The sequence below is a fragment of the Nannobrachium achirus genome (assembly GCF_963921795.1).
Source record: "Nannobrachium achirus genome assembly, chromosome: 7".
Lineage (NCBI taxonomy): Eukaryota > Metazoa > Chordata > Actinopteri > Myctophiformes > Myctophidae > Nannobrachium > Nannobrachium achirus.
Window position 1 is genome coordinate 33,610,310 of NC_137816.1, and position 26,007 is coordinate 33,636,316.

General features: G+C 39.1%; 2 protein-coding genes across 2 annotated transcripts; one reads left to right on the forward strand and one right to left on the reverse strand.

Moving 5' to 3' along the window:
* Window positions 1–4,424: 4,424 nt before the first annotated feature.
* Window positions 4,425–14,137, forward strand: LOC308288720 (UDP-glucuronosyltransferase 2A1-like; the record flags this gene model as incomplete). The annotated part of the gene is made up of 3 exons (XM_080730190.1): window positions 4,425–5,157; window positions 13,028–13,764; window positions 14,120–14,137. The coding sequence occupies 3 exons, from the start codon at window positions 4,425–4,427 to the stop codon at window positions 14,135–14,137; spliced, it is 1,488 nt and encodes a 495-aa protein (XP_080586316.1).
* A 1,447-nt stretch (window positions 14,138–15,584) lies between these two features.
* On the reverse strand, window positions 15,585–24,721 carry LOC308288721 (uncharacterized protein; the record flags this gene model as incomplete). The annotated part of the gene is made up of 2 exons (XM_080730191.1): window positions 15,585–17,165; window positions 23,252–24,721. The coding sequence occupies 2 exons, from the start codon at window positions 24,719–24,721 to the stop codon at window positions 15,585–15,587; spliced, it is 3,051 nt and encodes a 1,016-aa protein (XP_080586317.1).
* Between the last annotated feature and the right edge of the window lie 1,286 nt (window positions 24,722–26,007).

Genomic DNA, 26,007 nt, shown 5'->3' on the forward strand with positions numbered 1-26,007 from the left:
CAGTCCAGAATGAACAGGTTTTTTCTGTCCCGTACGTCCAGAATATCAGTCCAGAATGAATAGGCTTTTTCAAAAAGCAAAATGTGTGTCTCATGTCCATATATGGCCATTTCAGTTCAGAATGAACAGGTTTTATCTGTCCTGTACGTCCAGAATATGTGTGTAGTGTCCCTCCCGGTCTGATGAATGGATACTTTGAGGATTGGTCAAGCTTCACATGATAGTTCGGCCCTCCATTCTTTATATATTCATTCAGAATATATAAAGAATGTAGAATTCAGAATATATAAAGAATGAATAGATCACAGAGTCCATAACTGTATAGATGTATAGATCACAGAGTTCATAACTCTAGAACACATAGAATAAAAGTTCACCGCTTCACTTCGAACCGAGGTTTGATTTTTCTTTTACATCAACAAACCGAAACACGAAGATTACATTTACACAGACATCAGACTAAATCGATATATATATATGACACAACTGAGTTATGGCAGCTGAGCAGCTGCTCAAAATGTGTAATGGACAACAGACAAGTGTTTTACCACTTAATCTTGTATTATTAGTCCTAGTTCTGTGTCAGGCCTTTTTAACACTAGCGTTTATTCATATTTTGTCTATCTTTGTTTTATGGCATGGCTTTGTAGGAGGCTAAAGTAATCTCTGTCTGTTTGTCTGGAGATAACCTTGCTATAACCACCACAGTGCAACCACACTAATAATATATGAAAAAATGCAAAAGCAGAGGCATTATATCGCATATATTCAGCAGCCGTGTCAAACGTGCAAAAGAAGTAGAAGGCATACACAATACACGACATAATACATACAAAAACACTTGTCTGTTGTCTATTACACATTTTGAGCAGCTGCTCAGCTGCCATAACTCAGCTGTGCCTTCCATCTTTACATCAATGGCTCTTAAAGTGGGGTCCTGGGACCCCAGGGGTCTTTGAAGGGGATCCAGGGGGTTCCCAGCAGCATTAGGTATACTGTAGCATCACAATCAGTTTAACCACTTAAACCCTATATTACTTCAGTTATTTTTCGAAAGAATACCAAAAATCGTAAAATTTGAAATAATTTTGAACATTTAAAACAACTAATCTCTTATGATTTTACATGAAACGTTTGAGAAATACTTGGTGTCTGTGAGGAATGGAATGGACATGGAATGGACAGTTTCCCCATCAATAGGAACACTGCTGCATGTTCCTGTTGCCATGTTACTGAATGCCAGAGAGAAAGCCACACAAGCCCACAGGATGTGACACTGCTGCCACCAAGTGGACAAAAAAAGGAACATCACACCACCATGACCTGGTGACAGAACAAACTGTTTTGATTTTTGAGCGGTGGTCACAACGCTCCTATACGTGGCCGTGTGTGTGGGTCTGTCTGTCTGTTTGTCTGTTTGTCTGTCTGTCTGTCTGTCTGTCTGTCTGTCTGTCTCCGGGTATGTAGCCTGCAGTAACCTTTTCTGACCACACATGTTAAGGGAGGGGCGCTGTTGTTCAGGATAGGCCAGGCATAGGCCAGGCACACTCACACACAAACACACACAGGGGGCACACACACACACACACACACACACACACACACACACACACACACACACACACACACACAGGGGGCACACACACACACACACACACACAGACACACACACACACACACACACACACACACACACACACACACACACACACACACACACACACACACACACACACACACACACACCACCGCTCAGTTCACGCGAGTGTGATTTTTTTAAATAAATAGTTAGGGGATATCTTCAGAAATAGTGTCAAGTCCTGGAATACATTTCTTTCCAAAAAATGTCTTCACCAAGTGTTTGTAAAGGTGTCTAGTAACACATCTCACAAAGACTGAAATTCCGTTTCCCTAGGAGAATCCGTTACAGCTGAAAGTTGGGGTCCCATTAACTATACACGATAAAACACCAAAATAAATCTGCTTTAGCATGTGAGGGGTCAAACTAGGGGTTTCTCATGATTCTGAATCCATTGCAAGCATTTGTTTTGCACAAAAAACATTCCTTGGGCTAAAAAGGCTCAACAAAACTATGGTTTAGTGATGAGTCATCACTTTTCACAGTTTTGTGGGAGCTGCCTTTACCTTTAGGAATGTTTTTTGTGTAAAACAAATGCTTGCATTAGATTCAGAATCATGAAAAACCCCTAGTTTGACCCCTCACATGCTACTTAAAGCAGATTTATTTTTGTGTGTTTTTTCCTGTATAGTTAAGTTAATGGGACCCCAACTTTCAGCAGCTGTAACGGATTCTCCTATGGGAAACTGAATTTCAGTCTTTGTGAGAAGTGTTACAAGACACCTTTACAAACACATTGGAGAAGATTTTTTTTTTGTAAGGAATTTATTCCAGGACTTTTTAAGATATCCCCTGACTAAAAATAAAACAGCCTATGGAAGGATACCTCCTTTCTGAAAATAGCAATGCAGGCACAGCTTGCATAAAAACGAATCTCACCCACTATTTACACCAGTAAACACAGCCAACAAGCTGACTCTTATTCTGTTTCATGGTGTTTGCTGATAGTTGTAATAGTTTAATTCGATTCGATCTAAATAGGAACCTCACAGCTGTTTTTTTATGTAAATAGCTTGAATTTTACCTTTATATGTTTGCATTTGCATTTTTGCAACCATGTTTACATCTGAAACTTTTAAAATGATTGATTGAGTATGGTAAACACTGGCATAACAAGATTTGATTTAATATGTGGTAGCCAAAATAATAGGCTAAAATAGTAAGACTCCACAGTATTGATTGATTGAATACTTGATAAACAGTTTGCAAAATAGTGGTACGATTACAATGATGCAAAAAGGATAATAGGCCTACTTTTCCCAAGTGGTCCTGTGCTCATGTGACGTGCCGTTGCACATGCTTCTTGTTTTGCCTGCCCTCCTTGTCTTTCTCTGTTAACTCTTCTGATCCCCCTGATTGGCTCTTTCAACTGCTACTCCTTGATGTGATTGGTCTTTGCAACCATCATTCATCTCTAGACGCTCAGCTCCTCCTAACTCTATTGTACACTGATTTACAGTGCTCTGCTGTTGCACTCTTTTGCTGTCTATATTTTAGGCTGAAACTGTTCTCTGTGCCTCCATAATCAAGCATCTTGTTACAACAGACTAGACTAGGTAAGTGGGGTACACAGCACACAGCACACATTGTTTTTTATTTGTGTAAAGTATGTGTAATTTGAACTGCTTTGTAGCTACTGAGTAATAAGTGACAAATAAGTTTACCTCTTGGAATTTGTAATAGAATCTTTCCTTACCCAGTGGTCTGTGACTGATTGATACTCAATGTATGTGTGCATCATTAAATGTAACCTTTTGTATTATAGTAGAGCTTGGGTTTTGTTATAATTAGTTATTTGTTTTGGCATATGATCCTTCTACTCCTCCCCATCTTTGAACTCTTGTTGATTATAGGCGTTGCCCCTGAAATGAAACCTGCTTATAGGATGTTCTATTCCCCCTTATCCTCACAAGACCCGTCAAGGGAGAAGTATAGGCCTACGGTAACATATTCCCACAGTCACCTTGTCACTCCATTGTTGTGTTGTGCATTGTGATAAAAAAGTCTCTTTCTTAAACGGCTATTTGTTCTAATAGCACAAGGCTGTTTTTGAGTGAGATTTGTTCATTAATGAACTAGAATTATTTTAGTGATCATTTCTAGGTATTGCATTATGCAGTGTGTGTAAAACAACATGGCATGGAACATAAAATATATTTGGTTCTGTACAACTATAGTGTTATCATTAACAACCAATACATGAACTTGATCATAAATTGCAGAACACAGCAGGGAAGTGTTGTACGTTTTGCAACATCCTGCAGTTGCCAAGTTAGAACATATTTCTCTACGCCCTCGCTGAACTTGGGCAGGGCCAGAGTTAATGTTTTGGGCCTTTCTGTCTGTCTGTCCATCTGTTTATCTGTGTGTGGGTCCGTGGCTAATCTTGAATACTGATTATTCTTTGGCATCACGGTGGGATTATTTTAACTACAAGTCTGGAACACAAACTGTTTCCCTGATCCTTGGTTCAATGTTTCATAATGCAACTCCCCATATAGGTCATGCCAATTTTGCCTACATTTTCTGCCAATTTTCTTCAAAACACTGCTGTACAGTTTGTCAAACACACACAAATTGCCACATATGACATTATAAAGTGTGTGTGGTTCTTTGTTTCTTCTTTTTTTTTCTCATGATTTGTGGAAACGATCTTGTTGAGCAAAACATGTCAAACATGACTTTATTTCCTAACAGAGCCTAATTTATCTGAACCCCAATACAGAAATTCCATTGAAATCTGCAGTTGGAGCTCATGGCAAGACTAACTTCTGGATTGACCAACATGCTACTACAGAAGAAATTGTTTTTTCATTTTGCTCCCATCATATTGTTTTTTACCTTCACCCACACCTATGGTGGGAAAGTCCTGGTTTTCCCGCATGACGGCAGCCACTGGGTGAACATGGAGCTGCTTGTTAAGGAGTTGCATTCAAAGGGCCACAGCGTGACAGCAGTGCGAGCGTCAGACAGCTGGTATATCAGTGAGAGCTCTCCCTTCTACAATTCAATTACCGTGGATGCGAGTGGGGGTGCTGACGAGAATGTCTTCCGTTCTTTCATCTCTGAAGTTATCCAGATAAAGAGAGGGGCTGGGTCAGCTTCGACACGTTTTGCTCTGGACATGGAGTTGAAGGAAAAGTTTTCTGAAATGCACAGGAAAGTCTGCGAGATGGTGGTGAAAATTAGAGACGTTAAATATGACATGGTATTGACTGACCCCGCTAATGGGGGAGGAGTGATCCTGGCACACTTCTTAAAATTGCCACTAGTGTTCAATGTCAGATGGACTGTTCATGGTGAAGCCCATTTTGCAATTGCCCCCTCCCCACTTTCATATGTGCCATTACCAGTTTCAGAGTTAACAGATAACATGTCTTTTTTAGAACGAGTACAAAATGTCTTTGATTATGCAATGAGAATGTATTTATACAAGCAGGTAGTGGGGCCCCATTATTCTACATTATGTGGCCGCTACTTTGGTCCCGATACAGACTACTTTTCTCTTTTTCAAGCAGCTGACCTGTGGCTGAGAGTTGACTTTGTGTTTGAGTTCCCTCGCCCCACCATGCCTAATGTTATCTATATGGGTGGGTTCCAGTGTAAACCTGCTAAACCTCTTCCTCAACACCTGGAGGACTTTGTCCAGAGTTCTGGGGAACATGGAGTCATCATCATGTCTTTGGGGACTCTAGTTGGAGAACTTCCCCATTAGGCCTGTGACAAATTATCAAAAAGTGCTTTAGTTTTCGAGATACCCCTACCGGAGGTAGAACCAAACACAAGATAGTTTTTCCTCATCTCTAAGGCCTCCCATACATGAAATGGATTCTTGTATAAAAATATTTTTTTGCAAAAGTGGTGAAATTGATATATAAAGTTAAACACCCCAAACTAAAAATAAGGCCTGTCCGTCTGGGGGTTGAGGCATATAAACTCCTGTAGATTCACAATGGAAGCTCTGAGAGGTTTAAAACTTGCCATACTTGAAGCCAGGACATCCCTCTACATCCTAGAAGAGACCAAATGTCAATATCTGAATTGAAATGGGAAATATAGGCATTTGAACACATACCTACAATAGGCGGAAATGTAAATCTATGTAGAACACTTTCTTTACTTTCTAGTGACTCTGACATGGATTGCCATATCAACACACATGATGGCTAGTTGGAAAGGTGTGGCTCTACTGAATTCAACAGTACCAATTGTGTAAACGTAGCTTGTATACTCATGGAGTTATATCACTAAATGTATATGGTGTCCCAAATGAGTGGTAAACAAAACTGTCAAAGTATATATACAATATATATATATATATATATATATATATATATATATATATATATATATATATATATATATATATATATATATATATATATATATACAAAGTACAATGTCACACTGATTAATTTTATTTTCAATTCACTTATCAAGGGTTGACATTTTTTAACAAATTACCTAGAGTAGAAGTCCCTGAAATGTATGAAATGCCCCAAATTAATAAAATGTTAAATTGTATGCAACTTCAACTATAGGGCAGAGAAACGTGTAGGCCTACAGTAGAAATACTAACAATTATTTAGCAAACCTGGCTGAGGGAAACCAAGCTCCATCCATTTGAAGCTGCACATATTCTCTCTGTATCTTATTGCCTACATGGGCTTCTTCATAAACAGGTCAATCATTGCAAATATTTTGGAAAGTGAAAAAAGAAGGTCCTAGCCAAATCAAAGAATGACCTAGATTACATTTTCATTAGTGTAATAGAGCCTTTCCAATGGCCTACATTGACATTGTATTTTGCAGCACTTTGGTCGACCCTTGTGTTTTTTAAATGTGCTCTAGAAATAAAATTGACTTGACTTGACTTAACTTGGCTTGACATTAGCAGTACCCTGACTCTGTTTAACCAGGATGGAACAGAGCCTTAAGTGCTATCAATAATATGGTTACTGTACATAGAGCATGTATTTCTAAAAATCAGACTGCAGAAGGCCTTCAATGCATATACTTAATGTTGTTCAACAGAGAGATGATGATGTTCATAAAACCCTGTCTCCATATACAGATGATATACTTTATTTCAAAATTAAGTGTATCTTATAATGGTTCATGTACCATTGAGAAAACTATTCCACTAAGAACAACAATAGTGAGAAACAATTAGCAAATGCTGATAGAGAGAGTATACTGTACATTCACCAGTCACAAGGCTGGGTAGGGTTTATACAACATTGTTTAACATACAGAAGATAGCTTCATTTGTGGGAAGGCCAGTACAATACCAGAACATTGACAGCCATTATGACTGGTATAGGTAAGAGAATGTTGGCAAAGATAATTCTCTATATAAATTAAAGTGATAACAATAAACTAAGAGTTATGGTGACAATACTGAAGACACTGAGGTCTGAGGAAATTCCAACACATTAAATAAAGTCCTGGAAGAGCTCATATAGCATTACAATTTGTAGAATGACACAGAAAGTCCAAAGTGTGCACTTAGGATATGCAATGAAAGAATCTGCACATCTCCAAGAAAAGACAGAAGAGACGGAAGACTGTGGTAAATGGTGCATTTGTATGGCACCTTTATCCAAGGCGCTTTACATAAATTGACAGGCAAGTCAAGATCTTTCTGATATTCTGCAGATATATTGAGAACAGGCATGGACCAGTGTCTTCTGTATGTCATCATATCCCTTAGGTCAATTCACTTCAATTTCTTTAGAGAAAAAATGTTTTGTCAATGACTTCAATGAACCTAGAAGCTTTGCCATAGATACTGATCTGCAGTTGTTTTGACATCACATTGTTGACTCAATGACCAAGACAGCCTGTTCTGGCAACCATACAGTATTATGGAGATCCCTGATGTCATCAATATTAAGCCCATATTTGGCAATGTCCATATATGGATACTCCATATGGCCAAGACATAATTCATTTTGTAAATCAAGACTGCTGACTATCATCACCGATACCTAGATATCCATATCGACACTGACCTCATCAAACCCTGGATAGCCAATAGCCATACATGGAGACGACTGGATCATCACTTAGATCTCCATGTATGGAGCTGACCTCTACATCTGATTCCCAGATGATGCCAGATATCTGGGAATACCCATACAATAGAATCCCATATGCCCATCAATATTAAGCCCATATCTGGGAATGCCCATTGGACACAAGTCACACTTGCAAATTAATTCCATCCATGTCCCTTTTATGCCCATATATGAAGATCCATGTCCCTGATGTCATCAATATCAAGCGCATATCTGGGAATGCCCATATCTGGCAATGCCAGATATGGCAATGACAGTATATGGACACTCCATATATGGCCAAGACAGAATTAATTTGCAAATCAAGACCCAACAGCTGGATCTCCTTATACAGTAAGAAGATCACGACACTGACCTCATCAAACTCTGGATATCCATATGGAGACGACTGGATCATCAACTAGATCTCCATATATGGAGCTGGTCAATACCTCTACATCTGACATTACGGACTCCATGGATATAGCTGACTTGTACTGACATCACAGTGATGACTTGACCAGCTCAGCAGAAGGGTATACATGCCAAAGCAGCCATGTACATGCGCCCATGTGCACGCACCCATATGTGTGACCTTGCCCTTTAGGATGAGGTCACTTCTCGCCCTTAGGGCATCTTACTGTTTGTATTTTCATCATCTGAAGGCCTTCTGCTATGGGCTTTCTGACATTATGGATCTAGTTTCTTTCCTTTTTCCAAATGAAAAAAAAAAAAAAAAAAGTGATACGATTTGGAATGTGTGTAGATCACACTTCATTCTGGTCATATTAAACTTTATTAGCTAGGTCACCCTTCAGCTTTTCAACAGATTTGGTCTTTTCACATTCCAAAATATTTTCAACTTTTTTACAGTTTATGAAAAAGCCCACGTAGGCAATAATATTCAGATAGAACAGAAGGAGACAAATGCTGCCGTATAACTCGACTCTAACCAAATAAGTTAAATGATATAAACTCTTCAGAATTGAATGACTTGCTTTAATGAAGATAATCTTGAGCATCAAATGGATGGAGCTTGGTTTCCTTCAGCCAGGTTTGCTAAATAGTTTGAGTACTGTAGAACTCCATTTCTCCCTGCACTATTGTTGCATAAAATGTCAAAATGTCATTTTCTCAACTTTGGGACATTTGATACATTTCCTCGAACTTCTACTCAAGGTAATTTGTAAACATTTTCCACCCTTGATAAGTGAATTGAAAATAAAACTAATCAGTGAGATATTGTACATTGTATATGGACAATTTCATTTACCCCTCATTTGGGACATCATATACATTTAGTGATATAACTCCATGAGTATACAAGCTACCTTTACACAATTTGTATTGTTGAATTCAGTAGAGCCACACCTTTCCAACAAGCCATCATGTGTTGATATGGCAATCCATGTCAGAGTCACTAGAAAGTAAAGAAAGTGTTCTACATAGATTTACATTTCCGCCTATTGTAGGTATGTGTTCAAATGACTATATCTTCCATTTCAATTCAGATATTGACATTTGGTCTCTTCTAGGATGTAGATGGATGTCCTGGCTTCAAGTATGGCAAGTTTTAAACCTCTCATAGCTTCCATTGTGAATCTACAGGAGTTTATATGTCTCAACCCCCAGACGGACAGGCCTTATTTTTAGTTTGGGGTGTTTAACTTTATATCAATTTCACCACTTTTGCAAAAAAATATTTTATACAAGAATCCATTTCATGTATGGGAGGGCTTAGAGATGAGGAAAAACTATGTTGTGTCTGGTTCTACCTCCGGTAGGGGTATCTCAATTTTCTGGACCCAGAGTCACAGGCCTACATGACTTGGCAGATGAGATAGCTGCAGCTTTTGCCCAACTGCCTCAGAAAGTCATCTGGAGGCATAAAGGGGACAGACCAGCTACTCTGGCCAACAACACTTTACTGGTTGACTGGTTGCCACATAATGATCTGTTAGGACATGCAAATACCAAAGTGTTTATATCACATGGGGGAACAAATGGTATTTATGAAGCTATATATCATGGTATTCCAATTGTAGGCGTTCCGATTGTGTTTGATCAAGCAGCTAACCTTGCCAGGATGAAAGCAAAAGGCGTGGCAAAGGTTGTGGATATTTCCATGTTAGATCAAAACCTTTTTGGGAATATCCTGCAGGAGGTTCTCCATGAGCCTTCCTACAGGATGAACATGCAGAGACTCTCCAGGCTGCACAGAGACACACCAATGAAGCCACTGGACAACGCCATGTTCTGGATAGAGTTTGTTATGAGACACAAAGGAGCGTCTCACCTATGCACAGACTCCTACAAAATGCCCTGGTATTCTTACCACTCTGTAGATGTCATGTTGTTTTTACTAACAGTGCACTTCTTATTGTGATTATATTTGCTGCTTTTATCAAGTGTGTATGTTTCAGGATATGTTTTAGAAGAAAGATTAAATCTGACTAAATGTGGAAGATTAAACATTTCAATATTATTTTATGAAGATTATCCTGAAAATCCTGAAAATGCTTAACTTATAATCAAGGCTTCAAGTGGCCATGAGTTGTAAGCCCTGTTCTTGTATTGTTTTTGCATTGTCTTTTCTACAAAAGATGTATTCGAAAGTGCAGCTCATCTCTGCAGTCCTAGAGAACTTCCTGATACTCGTCTCATACTATTGTGTCGAGGTCTTTGTATTTTAGTGACAGCCTAATTATTGTTCACTTTTGCTGCTTTAGTTAAATCATGTCTGTTGTTTAAAGATAAATCTAAAATCAAATTGTATTAATGATAACATGCTATTTGATCTCTTTTGATTTCAGATGTAATGTAAATAATATATATATATATATTATATATATATATATATATATATATATATATATATATATATATATATATATATATATATATATATATATATATATATATCAAACCAAAGTTGATACATCTGACTGAAAGTGAACTAGGTTAACAAGAGAGCTGGACCATAGGACCCTGGGACTAGCTAGGCTACTCTCCTGTGTGCTGCATTGCAGAGTTTAATTAATAACATGCCACAGTGTGAAAGTCCAACCCATGTTGTAAATATGAATTGCTAGAACAGTCTTTGATATCTTTCTGTTTCGACTGGTGAAGAGAGAACTACAGTAGATACTGTCTATCCATCAAAGGTAATATAGAGTATTGGACTATATTATGTATTGTAATGTCTAAATACAGGCATGTTATTGGGTCCTATAGTGTCAGGTGAGGTTAATTGTTTGTCAAAATGAGCGTGCCCTCCAATGTAACCTGCTGCATAATCACTCTGCAAGGTAGACTACTACACACCCTTGGTGTATTAACCTTCATAGAATGTTGTAGTTTTAAAATATGTTGCTTGCAATCATTTCAGTATACGATACTTTTCCTAGTTAATGTTTAATTGCAACTTATACAGTGCAATTGTTAAACATGTGTTTTATTAAGGATAGCAGTCTGATGACATAGCTTAATTTATCCCAGTCTACCAGTGGTGTAAAGTAAATGAGTACATTTACTACAGTTTTGAGGTACTTTTACTTTACTGGAGTATTTCCAATTATCAGTTCTTTACTTCTACTCCACTACATCTCAGAGACAAATATTGTACTTTTACTCCACTACAACTATCTGAAAACTTTAGTTACTTTGTAGATTTGGATTATTATTTCAAAACATACACTATATACATTTTGGCCGTTTAAAAACAGCTGATCAACAAGCTCTCAATGCTGCGATTGTGTTGCCACGCATTGTGTGCTGATAGATATGCTATTTTCAAAAGATTAATTTGAAAACTTTAAATGGGATAATGAGTACTTTTACTTTTTGTATTTTAGGTATATTTGATGCCAATACCTTTGTAAGGGTACCCTCACACCAAAGTACCTATGAGAGTGGAATCCGCGTTCCACTAATGCATTTCAATGAGAAGGGGGCGTTTTTGCAGAAATCCTCTGCTGGCATGAAACCGCTTCACTCTCATTGAAATGCATTGGCGGAACGCGGATTCCACTCTAATAGGTACTTTGGTGTGAGGGCACCCTAATTTTATTATTTTGAAGTCCAGACTTTTACTTGTAACAGAGTATTTCTTGTAGTATTGATACTTTTACTTAAGTGAAAGCCATACTGTGTAAGTTGCTCAACTGGTGGTCTGTAGCAGTATAGCAAACCGCGGTCGCGTTTGCTTTTTTCGTCCGTTTTTCGCTCGCAGACCGGGCCGTCAGACCACCGCGTCCGCCTCGCCTCGCCGAGACGCTTTCAATGAGGTCTCCCGTGTCCTTCTACGAGCAGCGGTTAGAGAGTTACATGCTAGACTCCTCCAGTGTAAACACTGCAGTGTACTTCCTGAAGGCGTGTTTCCTAAACCCACCAGAGAGCCCGGCAGTGTATGTTCTGCGCTGTGATTGGCCGGCAGTGTATAACCCTCGCTGTGATTGGCCGGTAGTGTGATGACGCAATTTTTGCGCGAAAACCGGTCCACGGCCAGGATCATAGAAAACATATAAAGAGAAGGCTTTAGAAGCTGAAAATAACGGAGTGGGGGTTCTAAAACTTTAGCGATTTAACAGCTAGGACCATTTTAAGATTTGTTTTATAAAAAAAGTTACATGGTACAACTTTAAGTGAAACATTTGAGTACTTTTTCCAACACTGTAGTCTAGTTAGAGAGAGTTATCTGCCCTAGTGTTTAAAGAACATGGGCTAATAGTTATCAGCCACTGGAGTAGTGTGGTGGTGTTTACCTGCAGAAAGACATTGCCTTCTGAGTGTATTTTGGTGTTTTCACTGTTGTTTTGGCAGACAAGGACATTTTTGGGCAACAGTGAAAACACCAAAATAAAGAGAGAGGACAAATGAGTTACTGTACATTGTTTTGTTATGTATGCACAGGGCAAAGTTACATGCTATGCTTTTAATTAGTGTTTATTAAAATAAATACTATTTCCTATTGAAAATAAAGATCTGATGCAGTCTCTACAGGAAGCCAAATATGACCTGATTCTGACTGACCCTGCGATACCAGGTGGCACTATACTTGCTCACTACCTTAGTTTACCACTTGTATTCAATGTGAGATGGACCACCGATGGTGAAGGCCATTTCACGATTGCTCCTACTCCCCTTTCTTATGTTCCAATGCCAGGGGCAGAGCTCCCAGATAAAATGAACTTTTTTGAAAGAACAATCAACATATTGTTTTTTGCTATTTGGAAATTCCAGATAGCAAATTATGTTAAACCACATTATGAAGGTCTGTTAGAAAAATACTTTGGTTCCGAGGTAGATTTCTACTCCATGTTTCAAGCAGCAGACCTTTGGCTGATGAGAGTTGACTTTGTGTTTGAGTTCCCTCGCCCCACCATGCCTAATGTTATCTATATGGGTGGGTTCCAGTGTAAACCTGCTAAACCGCTTCCTCAACACCTGGAGGACTTTGTCCAGAGTTCTGGGGAATATGGAGTCATCATCATGTCTTTGGGGTCTCTAGTTGGAGAACTTCCCCATGACTTAGCAGATGCGATAGCTGCAGCTTTTGCCCAATTACCTCAGAAAGTAATCTGGAGGCATAAAGGTGACAGGCCAGCTACTCTGGGCAACAACACTTTACTGGTTGACTGGATGCCACAGAATGATCTGTTAGGACATGCAAAGACCAAAGCGTTTGTAGCTCATGGAGGAACAAATGGTATTCAGGAATCCATGTACCATGGAGTTCCTATTGTTGGACTCCCATTGGTTTTTGATCAACCTGATAACCTCTTTAAAATGGAAGTACATGGTGCAGCAAGGATAATTAACATTTTTACTATGACCAAAGACATATTTCTCAAAGGCATTGAGGAGGTCCTCCATGAGCCTTCCTACAGGATGAACATGCAGAGACTCTCCAGGCTGCACAGAGACACACCAATGAAGCCACTGGACAACGCCATGTTCTGGATAGAGTTTGTTATGAGACACAAAGGAGCTGCTCACCTCCGTACAGACTCCTACAAAATGCCCTGGTACTCTTACCACTCTGTAGATGTCATGTTGTTCTTAATAGTATTTGTCTTTTTTATGCTGCTGACTTTTGCTGTCTTTGTCAAAGTGTTGTGTTCTATGGTCTGTTTTAGAAGAAAAAATAAATCTGACTAATGCGGGATGTTTAAACAATCAAAGCTGCAAGTGGCCATAGATTGTCCTGACTCCTGATATTTGTACCTCTCAGAAGGCACTGGCTTTTCTACAAATATATATTGTTCTTTTCTTGGTAAAATGTTAAACAACAGTGCCCTCTTGTGGTTGAACTACATTTCCCTGTGCATGTTACATAATGTCCTTGATCACAGCTAATGTACTGAAACGTAATTACACTTTGTGTTGCACAAATCATGATTCAATCACCTACTTTTCACAGGTGGAACACGTTGGCTGAGTGGCAATCTCAGCTAAACAGTAAACAAACTCAATGTTCAGTACAATGTTAAGTGCATTAAAAATAAACAACAATCCTGTCTTTTACCCTGAGCTATACCCCAAACTAACAAGCCTGAAATGTTGAACCAAGAGGTGCAATCATCATCAAAATGGCATTGAACAAGGGCTCCAGGCCTCCAGCTATAAGGCCCATTCCCACTGGGCCAGATAAACAGATAAAAAAATGTTTCTCCAGATATTTTTCCATTCAAAGTGGATGGTAGATACAGATAAAAAAAATATCTACCACAGATATTTGCCACAGATACTTTTATCTGTGGCAAATATTATTTTTTTATCTGTATCTACCATCCACTTTGAATGGAAAAATATCTGGAGAAAGAGATTTCTTGTGGGAATGGGCCTATAGTCTTGCTTATCATTTGAATCACACGTCTTCAAGTAGACGGAACACAACACAATGAGATCAAATTGTCTGTCATCATTAAATGAATGTCGACATCATGTAAATGTATATTTATTTGGAAATGCAACATAAAATATGAAGCAAAAGTGAACAATAATATTTAACAACGCTTTTACAAAGAATACAATAACTTCAACATAATGGTAGCAATGCCTGAGCTTGGAGGCTTTATTGAAAGTCTGAGCAATATAACTGAACACACTGCCTCTCATTAAATGTTGAGCGTTACAGGGACAATGTAACAGTCAGGAACAAACAGTAGCTGGGGAAGTTTGCCAGGGAAAACACATTGAATCATGTTTTATTAGTTTAATCCGAAATGAATAAACAACTCATTATGGCAGTAATGGGTCAGGAGGTAGACCGGCCGCTTGGGAACTGGATGTTTCCAAGTTTTATCAAATTTGAAACACAAAAACTAAAAATAAAATTACTTAAGCAGCAAACAAAAACAAATTGGCAAAAGTAGGCTATTGTTAAAATATTATAATCATATTATGCAGATATGAGACAATCATTATATGCCTCAATAATTAAAATAAAATTGATTAAAGGGAAGTGCCACTCTGGGTGTCAAAAGCAAAGGCCATATATTCTGAAATAATAATAAACACTGCACTCTGTCGAGGTGCCAACTTGCGCCTTAGGCTCAAGCAGGCCACACATGGCCTACTTGTGCGCAAGCAGAGCGCGCTGCGAGGTGTGCGCTGCTGGGCTCATGTCCCTAATGTCTTTGCCCGTTACCAAGAGCGCTCTTACTGTATATACCAAACTCTGCTGAAATCAACCCCAGGAATGCTGGGGGGGGACACCTACATACATACATTCCCAGAATCTCAGCCGTCTCAGGGCTACGGTCTACAAAATTCTCAGTCACCAAAATTCATACCCAGCCGATTACAGTAATTGGGCTCTACACATTCATCAACATCCGCCCAGGGACGGATTAAGATTCAGTCCAATTATCTTTTTTCTACATTTAATCAGATTTAATTTTTCTTCCAACACATACTCTGGAACATAAACATTTGACAAATGTAGCAAAAGTCAGAAGTATAAAAAAGACAATTACTATTAAGAACAACATTACATCTACAGAGTGGTAAGAGTACCATGGCATTTTGTAGGAGTCTGTACGGAGGTGAGCAGCTCCTTTGTGTCTCATAACAAACTCTATCCAGAAGATGGCGCTGTCCAGTGGCTTAATTGGTGTGTCTCTGTGCAGCCTGGAGAGTCTCTGCATGTTCATCCTGTAGGAAGGCTCATGGAGGACCTCCTCAATGCCTTTGAGAAATATGTCTTTTGTCATAGTAAAAATGTCAATGACCTTTGATGCACCTTTAATTTTAAAGAGGTTATCAGGTTGATCAAAAATCAATGGGAGTCCAATAATAGGAACTCCATGGTAGATGGCTTCATAAATACCATTTGTTCCTCCATGTGATATAAACACTTTTGTCTTTGCATGTCCTAACAGGTCATTCTGTGGCATCCAGTCAACCAGTAAAGTGTTGTTGCCTAGAGTAGCTGGCCTGTCACCTACATGCTTCCAGATGACTTTCTGAGGTAATTGGGCAAAAGCTGCAGCTATCTCATCTGCCAAGTCATGGGGAAGTTCTCCAACCATAGATCCCAAAGACATGATGATGACTCCATGCTCCCCAGAACTCTGGACAAAGTCCTCCAGGTGTTGAGGAAGAGGTTTAGCAGGTTTACACTGGAACCCACCCATATAGATAACATTAGGCATGGTGGGGCGAGGGAACTCGAACACAAAGTCAACTCTCATCAGCCACAGGTCAGCTGCTTGAAACAGGGAGAAATAGTCTACATTGGGACCCAAGTATTTTTCCAACAGACCTTCATAATGTGGAGTAATATAATACCTACTCGTAAATTCACCAAAAGTAAAAAGTAATAAATTGATCATTCTTTCCAGAAAGTTCATTTTGTCTGATAGCTCTGCTCCTGGCAATGGAACATAAGAAAGAGGAGAAGGTGCAATCTTTGAATGTGGCTCACCGTGGCTTGTCCATCTTACATTGAAGACTAGTGGTAAACTAAGGTAGTGACTAAGTATAGTACCACTAGGCAATACAGGGTCGGCCAGAACCAGGTCATATTTGGCATCCTGAAGAGATTGCATCAGATCTTTGTTTTCAAACATGTATTCAAGCATTTTACAATTTTTCTTATGCATTTCGTTAGCCTTTTGTAAGTATTCCATTTGTAGCTTTAAATGAGTCCAGGCAGACTTCCCTTGCCTCAGGGTTTTCAGAAGTCTAGGTATGAATGTCTTGACAAAGTCCTCATCAAATGCACCTCCAATGTCAATCGTGATCAAAGTGTAGAACGGTGAGGTTTCCTTAATGTACACGCTGTCATTCGGTCGCACAACTGAGACCTGGTGACCCCTTGCATGCAGCTCCTCAATTATGACCTTCATATTCACCCAGTGGCTGGCCTCGAAAGGAAAGACAAGAACTTTACCACTGTGAACAAAGGTTGAACAGAGGAAGAGGACAGCAATCCAGGCCAGAGGGAAATGCATTTCTTCACTCTAAAAGCAAATAAAGAGGAAATAACAAATATTTTTAATAAACATTGTTTAAAATTATTGTTATGAAGTGCTGTACTTTAGTGAGACTAAGAATTAATTTGCGATCAGCGATCACCAAATCTTTGTTTTAATCTTTGTGAAACTGTTGCAAATGAACTGTTTAGGTTGCACTTACAGTAAACATAACTAGGAATCTTGTTTTTAGGAAGCATTTTGATACTGAAAATATTGCAAGAAACATTTTAAAATTACAGTGTGACTGTACTGGACTGTAAAACAATTATGTTCTAGTGGTAGATTAAGGTTTATAAAACCATGGCATGCAACTTGCATACAGTACAATGAAAGTAGAGAAAATCTGATTAACACCTATTTTAATGTATAATATAGGCAACACTCCATGATGTTTCCTTTGATAGATAATCTGTAGCTAGTTCTCTTCACCAAGGAGAAAGAAAGACAACAAAGACTGTTTTAGTCCTTCAAGTTAACAACTTGGTAGGACTTTCATACAGTAATAGCATGTTGTTAAACTTTCAGCAGATAACAAAATTGGCCAAAGGGGAGCCTGAGCCTCTTTGGGGTTTAGCTGTAATGCTGACACAAAACATGTCAAATATATGTTAAATGATTAAAAGGCCATATGTAGGTCTGAAAATATTCCTGTATGCCTTGCCATTTATTCTGTGTGTCCTCTTAATTACATTTTAACAACTGTGTACAATCAGTAACAAAACAAAAACTAAACAAAAACATAGATCAAATGTTTGATCAAAAAGTCATTCATATTTTACTTGGTAGGCTACTATTATTTTACAGCTTTGATTTGGTTTGAAAGCAGTTCTGATAAAGACATGCTAATGTTAATAATCACATATTAATGCACAACCTGGCCATGGGGAGACCCTGCATGGCACAACATGAATAGATGAGTACCCTCTTCCTAGAGTAACCGGTTCTATCTAGCAATTAGATTTTGATACTTAATACTGTAGCCCTACTTCTACTCCACTGCATCTCAGAGGCAAAGCTTTTACTTTTTACTCCACTACTACATTTATTTGACAGCCTATAGTAACTTTGCAGAGTAACCTTTTTAACGAGGCATTTGCCTAGGCCCTAGATGGACTTAAGGATGCCTTATGTGCTTTTAAACCCTTTCTTAGCTGTGTGTAGGTGACCACTGATCTGAATTTATACATTGAATAGTTTTTGACAATTTTAGTTTTTCTTCCTTTTTAAAGTATTACTTTGAGATTTGTTTCAAATATAAAGTGTGTTATAAATAAAATGCATTATTTAGATTATTCATGATTAATCAAATTACTGATGCAAAAAAATCCTAAAAAAGTAGGTCTACAAGCTCATGTGTTGCGATGCATTGTGAGCTTGTAGATCAGTTATTCTCTGAATAGCAAATAAAAACATAGAAAAGTATAAATAGGGCTTAAGTATTCAATGATCAATAATATAGTCCAATAACATGATATATGATTCACCAAAAAATTACTTATTTCCTATCAATTACTTTATAGCCCACTTCATGATAATAATAAAGACATTGGCCATGTATCTGGTAGGAGAGAAAGGGGTCTCCCTTGTGTTGATGGGGGAGACAAGTTGTGATCAACCTGCATCAAATTAACTATGCCTTGGCTTTGCTGCTCAACCCCCAGGCTTTGGAATGTCTCTTTATCAATTAAAAAAAAGTGTTTACAAATTAACCAATCAAATAAACTATTACATGGCACATGGCACTCTAGACCTACTTTAGGCTACTCAATCATTTTATCCATTGGTAACAAACAGCAATAGTAACATTACAATGTCTAAACATATTTAGACATTGTTATCATATAGTTATCATCAATTCTGAATAAAATAAAACAATAACACACACACACACACACACACACACACACACACACACACACACACACACACACACACGACACCACGACACCTGGGGAGAGATTAGCCTAGGTTGTATTTCTGGTCAACCTCTGCATCAAATTAACCAAACACAGCTCCTGAGGCAAGTAAAATAATTATAGGCTAATGCAATTAAAGATCATCTATACTATAATTTTGCGAATGTCTGAGTGAGTGTCTGTCTGTCTGTCTGTCTGTCTGAGTGAGTGTGTCTGTGTCTGTCTGTCTGTCTGTCTGTCTGTCTGTCTGTCTGAAACAGCGTTTCTCCTCAGTGGCTGGAGCAATTGATCTGAAATCGCATCACCATTAGCAGATGAACACACCTAACATAACTGTGAAGCCCGTTTGTCACTTTCACAAATCGTATGCTGTATATTTGCATTTTTATGGTGTATCTATATCTATTTAGCCTACAGTACCTTTGGTGACCACACATGTTAAGGGAGGGGCGCTGTTGTTCAGGCCATGCACAATCACACACACACACACACACACACACACACACACACACACACACACACACACACACACACACACACACACACACACACACGGGGGGGGGGGGGGGGGGGGGGGGGGGGGGGGGGGTGCAAGCACCACTTTAACCGCTTGCACTTTAACTGGTGCAAGCACCAGTTAAAGTTACTTTCCATCCCTCATATACTGTGTGCACAGTGCACATCCCATAACCCACACACTGCACATCATTTCGGAGCTCATATCTTTGAACGGGTAAGGGCTAGTTACATTAATAGGCCTATTGTCTCTATCCGAAGTGTGGCTGGCATGATCCATAGAGTTATGGCAATAATGGCATGACCGCGGCATGACCGCAGTGTCAACACTTCCGTTTGGAAACTTTACCGTTGCAAACTTGGGTTAAACTATCAGATAGGCTACTGTAGGGTTAAAGTGTAAAACCTACAACCATTGCAAATCATAGGCTTATTTAATACACATTCCTCAATCAATCAATAGGCCTATTACAGATTACAGGATTATATATTAAGAAATATGAGCGGAGGAACAAACAACATACCGTTGTGTAAGGAGTCCAGAACGGAAGGGAAGAAGTCACTTTGACTTAAAGCCTGGTAGGCGAGGTTACTTTGACTACAGGAAAATCCAGTTCCACCAGCAGAGGGCACTGTTTAATGAAAAACTATTGAAAGAGTAGGCCTAATACAAAACATAAAGGTCTATGATGTGTCAGTTATCTGTCAATAAAGTGCATTTTGATGAGCTTCACATCAAAGAAAATAAAGGTTAGACCTACATTCATTTTTACACTAACTCGCAAGAACCATCAGCATAAGAGCCATTATAGCCTAACCCTAACCCCCCCCCCCCTTTTTATTCCTTTTTTTTTTTTGCAACAGCAGAACTATGTTTCACAGAACAGTTTGCTGGAAGTTCAGAGGGGAAAGCCAAAAAGCCCTCAGGAGCTTGGGGAAACCTAGCCCCATTTGTGATCTCACCTCCCGGAGCCATACAGCGGAAGGGGAGGTCACAGGCTGGCCAGGAAAAACCGGCCTTCCCACCACCTGCTTGGAGGCTGAAATAAATCAGTCCCCTTGGAACAACCTTCAGTCCTTCACAATCAAATTATTCACTCATTCAATCAGCCAAGCTCACCTGCAGCGCACCACACACAGACACCAGACAGGGAGAGGGAGAGTTAGAAAGAAATGCTGATTCAACTGCAACTTGCTAGTTACACGGTTTCCTTAACCTTTCTTTATTCTAGCAAGAATGTCAAATTTCATGTGGAATTGAGAATGTATGTTTTCAATAAAGCCCCATTGAATTGAACTAGATCTAGACAGAGACAGATCCACTTCTACAAGCACAGAGCAGATTATGACTCACAACACATGCATGGACAAGCCTCTAACTACATGTAGTTAAAGTTATGTTAAAGATGGCATTGGCAGAATACAAACATGCCTGTGTTGTACAGGTTATCCCAAACGTAACGTAACTAGTCTACTCTGATCCCACAGGATAACAAAAGAGACAAAACAAGATTTACTGGTCTGGAGGCACAGTTTCAGGTCAAACTAGAAAGGGGTTCTAGCAGGTGCCATGGACAAAGAACAGTTCTACAGAAAACAAAACAAAAAAAGAACGCTTGCACACTGTTGGGCTCCATTTCAAACAGATTATTTTTGCACCCACTAATTGTGCCTGGTAGTAAGATTTCAAGCTTGCGACGCTATGAAGGCCCTTCAGTCAACATGCCAGATGTGATTCCATGGGGTTGATTGGATTGCATTCAGGCAAACAGCATAACATATAAAAACCCTATTTGACACATTGTCACATGCCTCAGGAGAACATTTTCTTTTATAATCACGTTTTTGAACAAACAGTGACATTTGTAGCATTTGCGATGCTCCTTTATGGGTCTAAGTGAGTCACTTTTGGTTCTGACTCTTTTAGAGGCAGTTTCTTGTCAAATGATCTGCAATATGTCATCAGCGCCCACACCCTAGGTGGGGTCGGCGATAGGGCCTTTCTGTGTGGAGTTTGCATGTTCTCCCCATGTCTCCTAGGGTTGATACCCTCACAAAAACATGCAGTAATCCTGGTATCAATAATGCCTCCCCCTGGCCAGCCGGGGTGCTTGATGGAGGGGAAAGGAACTGGTTGGAATAACGTGTTCCTTCCACGCGCTACATCCATCCCAGGGAAAATCCCCCCTGTCAGGTGAAAAGAAACAACTTGGACTACTCATGTATTGAAGGAAGCATGATGTCAGTCCGTTGTCTCCCCAGGCGCGGCAGAGGGAGAGCAGAGCCCAGGATTACATAGGCAATTGGCACTGGGTGAAAAAGGGTTGCAAAATCGTGGGATAAAAAAAAGATCTGCAATATCAACTGACCAGGTTTGAACAAGCCCAACCCACAATACAGATGGGATTCATGTAGTTAATGTGTTCTTGTAGGAGAGAGAGACCAGAGCACGTGCATGTGTTGATGACTGAGATAAGCTGGCTTAGGGCAGGCTCGTTCACTCTACTACTTACTTGTGAAGTGGTCCAATGCCGGTCCTACATTTTTGGAGGGATTTTGTTATTCAAGTGTTTTCATACTTTTCAAATGAAAATTACAGCATCGGAGAGACTGGCCAAATACAGTTTGAATAGAAACACAAGGAGTAAAACAAAGAAAAGAAAAAAGAAAAAACAGTATACAGAGTCAAACAAAACAGAACTAAAAGCAGATTATTATGAGATGGAGCATGTGAAGCATCATAACAATGAAGGGATTTTGTCACCATTGCTCAAAGAATGACTTATCAGGGCAGATAGATATTGGAAATACAAGCCACTTTTATCACAGTAAATGTGACACCCAGCCAGGTTTTGGTCATAGGATGTAAAGTATAGATAGAAACAGGATGTGCGGTTATCAGAACCCAGAGTTCAAAGACCAGACTGCATGGTTATGGGAATCGGTATCAGAATTAAAATCAGGGTCCAGGGGTTAAGACATTGGGGATATGAAAAAAGAAAAGAAAAAAAGACAGATCAACGTTTTGACTTTAAAGACTATACTTGAAGGACACTCTTCATGTGTAGGCAATTCACACCAGCAAACACTCTTCCACTGACCTCACAGTGCACTTAAACATTGACAAATCAGGCTTGGCGTAGTTTTTACTGTTTTTAAAAAGTATATGAAAAAGTTATAATTACTTCTAAAATGTATCAAGGACAACTCAAAAAGTAAGGTGTAATTATAGTGTTATCAACTGTTACATATAATAAAGACAAGCGTAGTTGCTCTGATTGCCTTGCTGTAGATGTTTTTGACTGCGACTGTGATAGGCCATATAATATAACAATTTTCATAAGCGTATTTCAAATAATATATTATGGCACCGGAGGGAGATTTTAAGAACAATTCAACGCAAAAAAAGCCAAACTATTTAGATTCCTAACATGAACTTGTTTTAATGTAAACTAATGTTTTTTTTGTTTGTTTTTTCTAACCATAATTCTACATTGCCTTGCATTATGATTTATTAAAGTAATATTGAAAAAGAACATGTTTGGCAGAAGGAGTTCACCGTCATTCGTTTTTAATTTTTCTTTTTAAGCATTTCTTAACACAGACATATTGGACACATGCAATGAGGAGAGAGGTAACCACAGCAACAGCTGCCAGCAAAGTCACAACCACATCAACAGAGTAGTAAGAGTACCAGGGCATTTTGTAGGAGTCTGTGCGGAGATGAGCGGCACCTTTGTTTCTTATAATAAACTCTATCCAGAAGAGGGCTTTGTCCAGTGGCTTCATTGGTGTGTCTCTGTGCAGCCTGGAGAGTCTCTGCATGTTCATCCTGTAGGAAGGCTCATGAAGAACCTCCTGTAATGCTTCAAAGAAGTTGTTATCTTTGTCCACTTTAGCCATAGTTAGAATCTCGCATGCTCCTCTCTCTTTGAGACGCTGGAGGTTGTCATGTTGGTCAAAAAACAAAGGTAGACCCACAATAGGGACTCCGTGATATATGGCCTCTTGAACTCCATTTGTACCTCCATGAGCCACAAATAGCTTTATCTTTGGGTGTCCTAAAAGATCATTTTGTGGCATCCAGTCAACCAGTAAAGTGTTATTGCCCAGAGTAGCTGGCCTGTCACCTTTGTACCTCCAGATGACTTTCTGAGGCAGTTGGGCAAAAGCTGCAGCTATCAGATCTGCTAAGTCATGGGGAAGTTCTCCAACCATAGATCCCAAAGACATGATGATGACTCCATGTTCCCCAGAACTCTGGACAAAGTCCTCCAGGTGTTGAGGAAGAGGTTTGGCTGGTTTACACTGGAACCCACCCATATAGATAACATTAGGCATGGTGGGGCGAGGGAACTCAAACACAAAGTCAACTCTCATCAGCCACAGGTCAGCCCCCTGTAATAACTCAGTAAAGTCAACTACTCCTGGGCCAAAGACTTCATTGCAGACTGATTGATATTGAGGCCAAATAAGGAACATATCCTGAACTTGCCAAAGAGAGTAGAGAAGTAGATTTTTTACCCTCTCAATGAAAGTCATTTTGTCTGATAGTCCTGAGTACGTCATTGGAACATATGATAAAGGTGAGGGTGCAATGGCAAGATGTCCTTCACCACTAGTTATCCACCGGACATTATAAACTAATGGTAGCTTAAGGTAGTGAGCCAATATTATACCTGCACCCCATGCTGGGTCAGTAAGAACCATGTCATACTCAGTCTCCTTAAGGCTATTCATTAAATCAGTGTTTTTTAACATGGTAGTGGCCATGTTACACACCATTCTATGATTGTTATACATTGCATTAAACATCTCCACTTGCACATTTGCAAAGTTTAACAATGAGCCCTCTCCCCTCTCGATAGCAATTAGATTCCTAAGGATTGGATTAACAAAGTCAGGGTCAAAGGCTTCAGTGACAGGAATGGTGATGGCATCGTAATATGGAGAATTCTCTTTGACGTACCAGCTCCTTGTGGTCTTTACCACCGTAAGGTAGTGTCCCTGGGAGTGAAGAGCTTGGATGAAGATCTTCATGTTCACCCAGTGGCTTCCTTCCATAGGAACAATCAGAATCTTGCCTCCTTGACATAGTCTCCATGGCATAAACAGAACAGATAATAAAATATATGAGCCCAGGCTACCAAGACACACTTTCATCTTCAAGCTGAAAAAATAAAAATAATAACAGGTTACAACCCACAATTGAATAATATGGGTGAAGTATTTTGATATTCCAGTGTTACTTTAGATTAATGTTACTCCAGTAACATTAATTTGTATAAGCTTGCATGTCAACATACCCGTTTTGCATCAAGCAGTTGCACTTATTTCTTAGCCATTCATTGGTGTGGAACACGTTTGTGAAATGTTTGAACGTGAACTGTAGATAAGCTCCAGCAAAGTACACATGAGAGGATTATACATCAACTCTTTCTTGAGCTTGTTTTTTGGGGGGTATTTAAAGGGGTATTTCACTTTAAAACACTTTGTAACGCCTACTCGTGCTTATGCATGCGTGCAAGCCGGACTACATGTCTCCATTCCGACATGTCTCCTTTCCGACATGTCTCCATTACAACACTAACCCAATCTCTTATCCTAACCCTAACCTTAACCTCTATGGAAGTGTTGCCACTCCGACAATAAAAAGTCAATGTCGGAATGGAGACATGTCAGAATGGAGACATGTCCCCGTGTCGGATCAAAAGAATCTAAATTTTGAATAAAGCTGTCTGTCGTGCACACAAAAGCCTGACCTAAAATTATCCCAGAAATGTTTTAAAGTGATCCCTGGCTAATACGACAAATATGCCTTAATACATTATAATTGTCCTCTATAACTACAATGTAAAATTAAAAACACCTCAAATATTGTATTTCTTCTAGAAATAGCTAATCTTTCAGTCAATAGGGGAAAAACCTGTCGCAAGTTGATGATGTCATAAATGTTATGTGTGGTCTAATTTATGGCATGCATGTGCAAAATAAACCACAAACACATTTGAAATATTGATTTGATGCTCATATTAACCATAGGAAGTATTACGTTTGTTTTTATTTGCACATGCATTCCATAAATTCCATAGGGATAGATCACAAATTACATTTATGACATCATCAACTTGTGACAGGCATTTCCCCTATTGAGTGAAAGATTAGCTATTTCTAGAAGAAATAAAATATTTAAGGTGTTTTTAATTTTACATTGTAATTATAGAGGACAATTATAATGTATTAAGGCATATTTGTCGTATTAGCCAGGGATCACTTTAAAGTGGAATACCCCTTTAAGTGTCCCAAGAATGTGGGCACTTTAGAGGAGGGCAGGAATGAGGTACCACTACTTGTACACTAAAGTGTACTTTGTACCAGAAACAATTTTATATGTT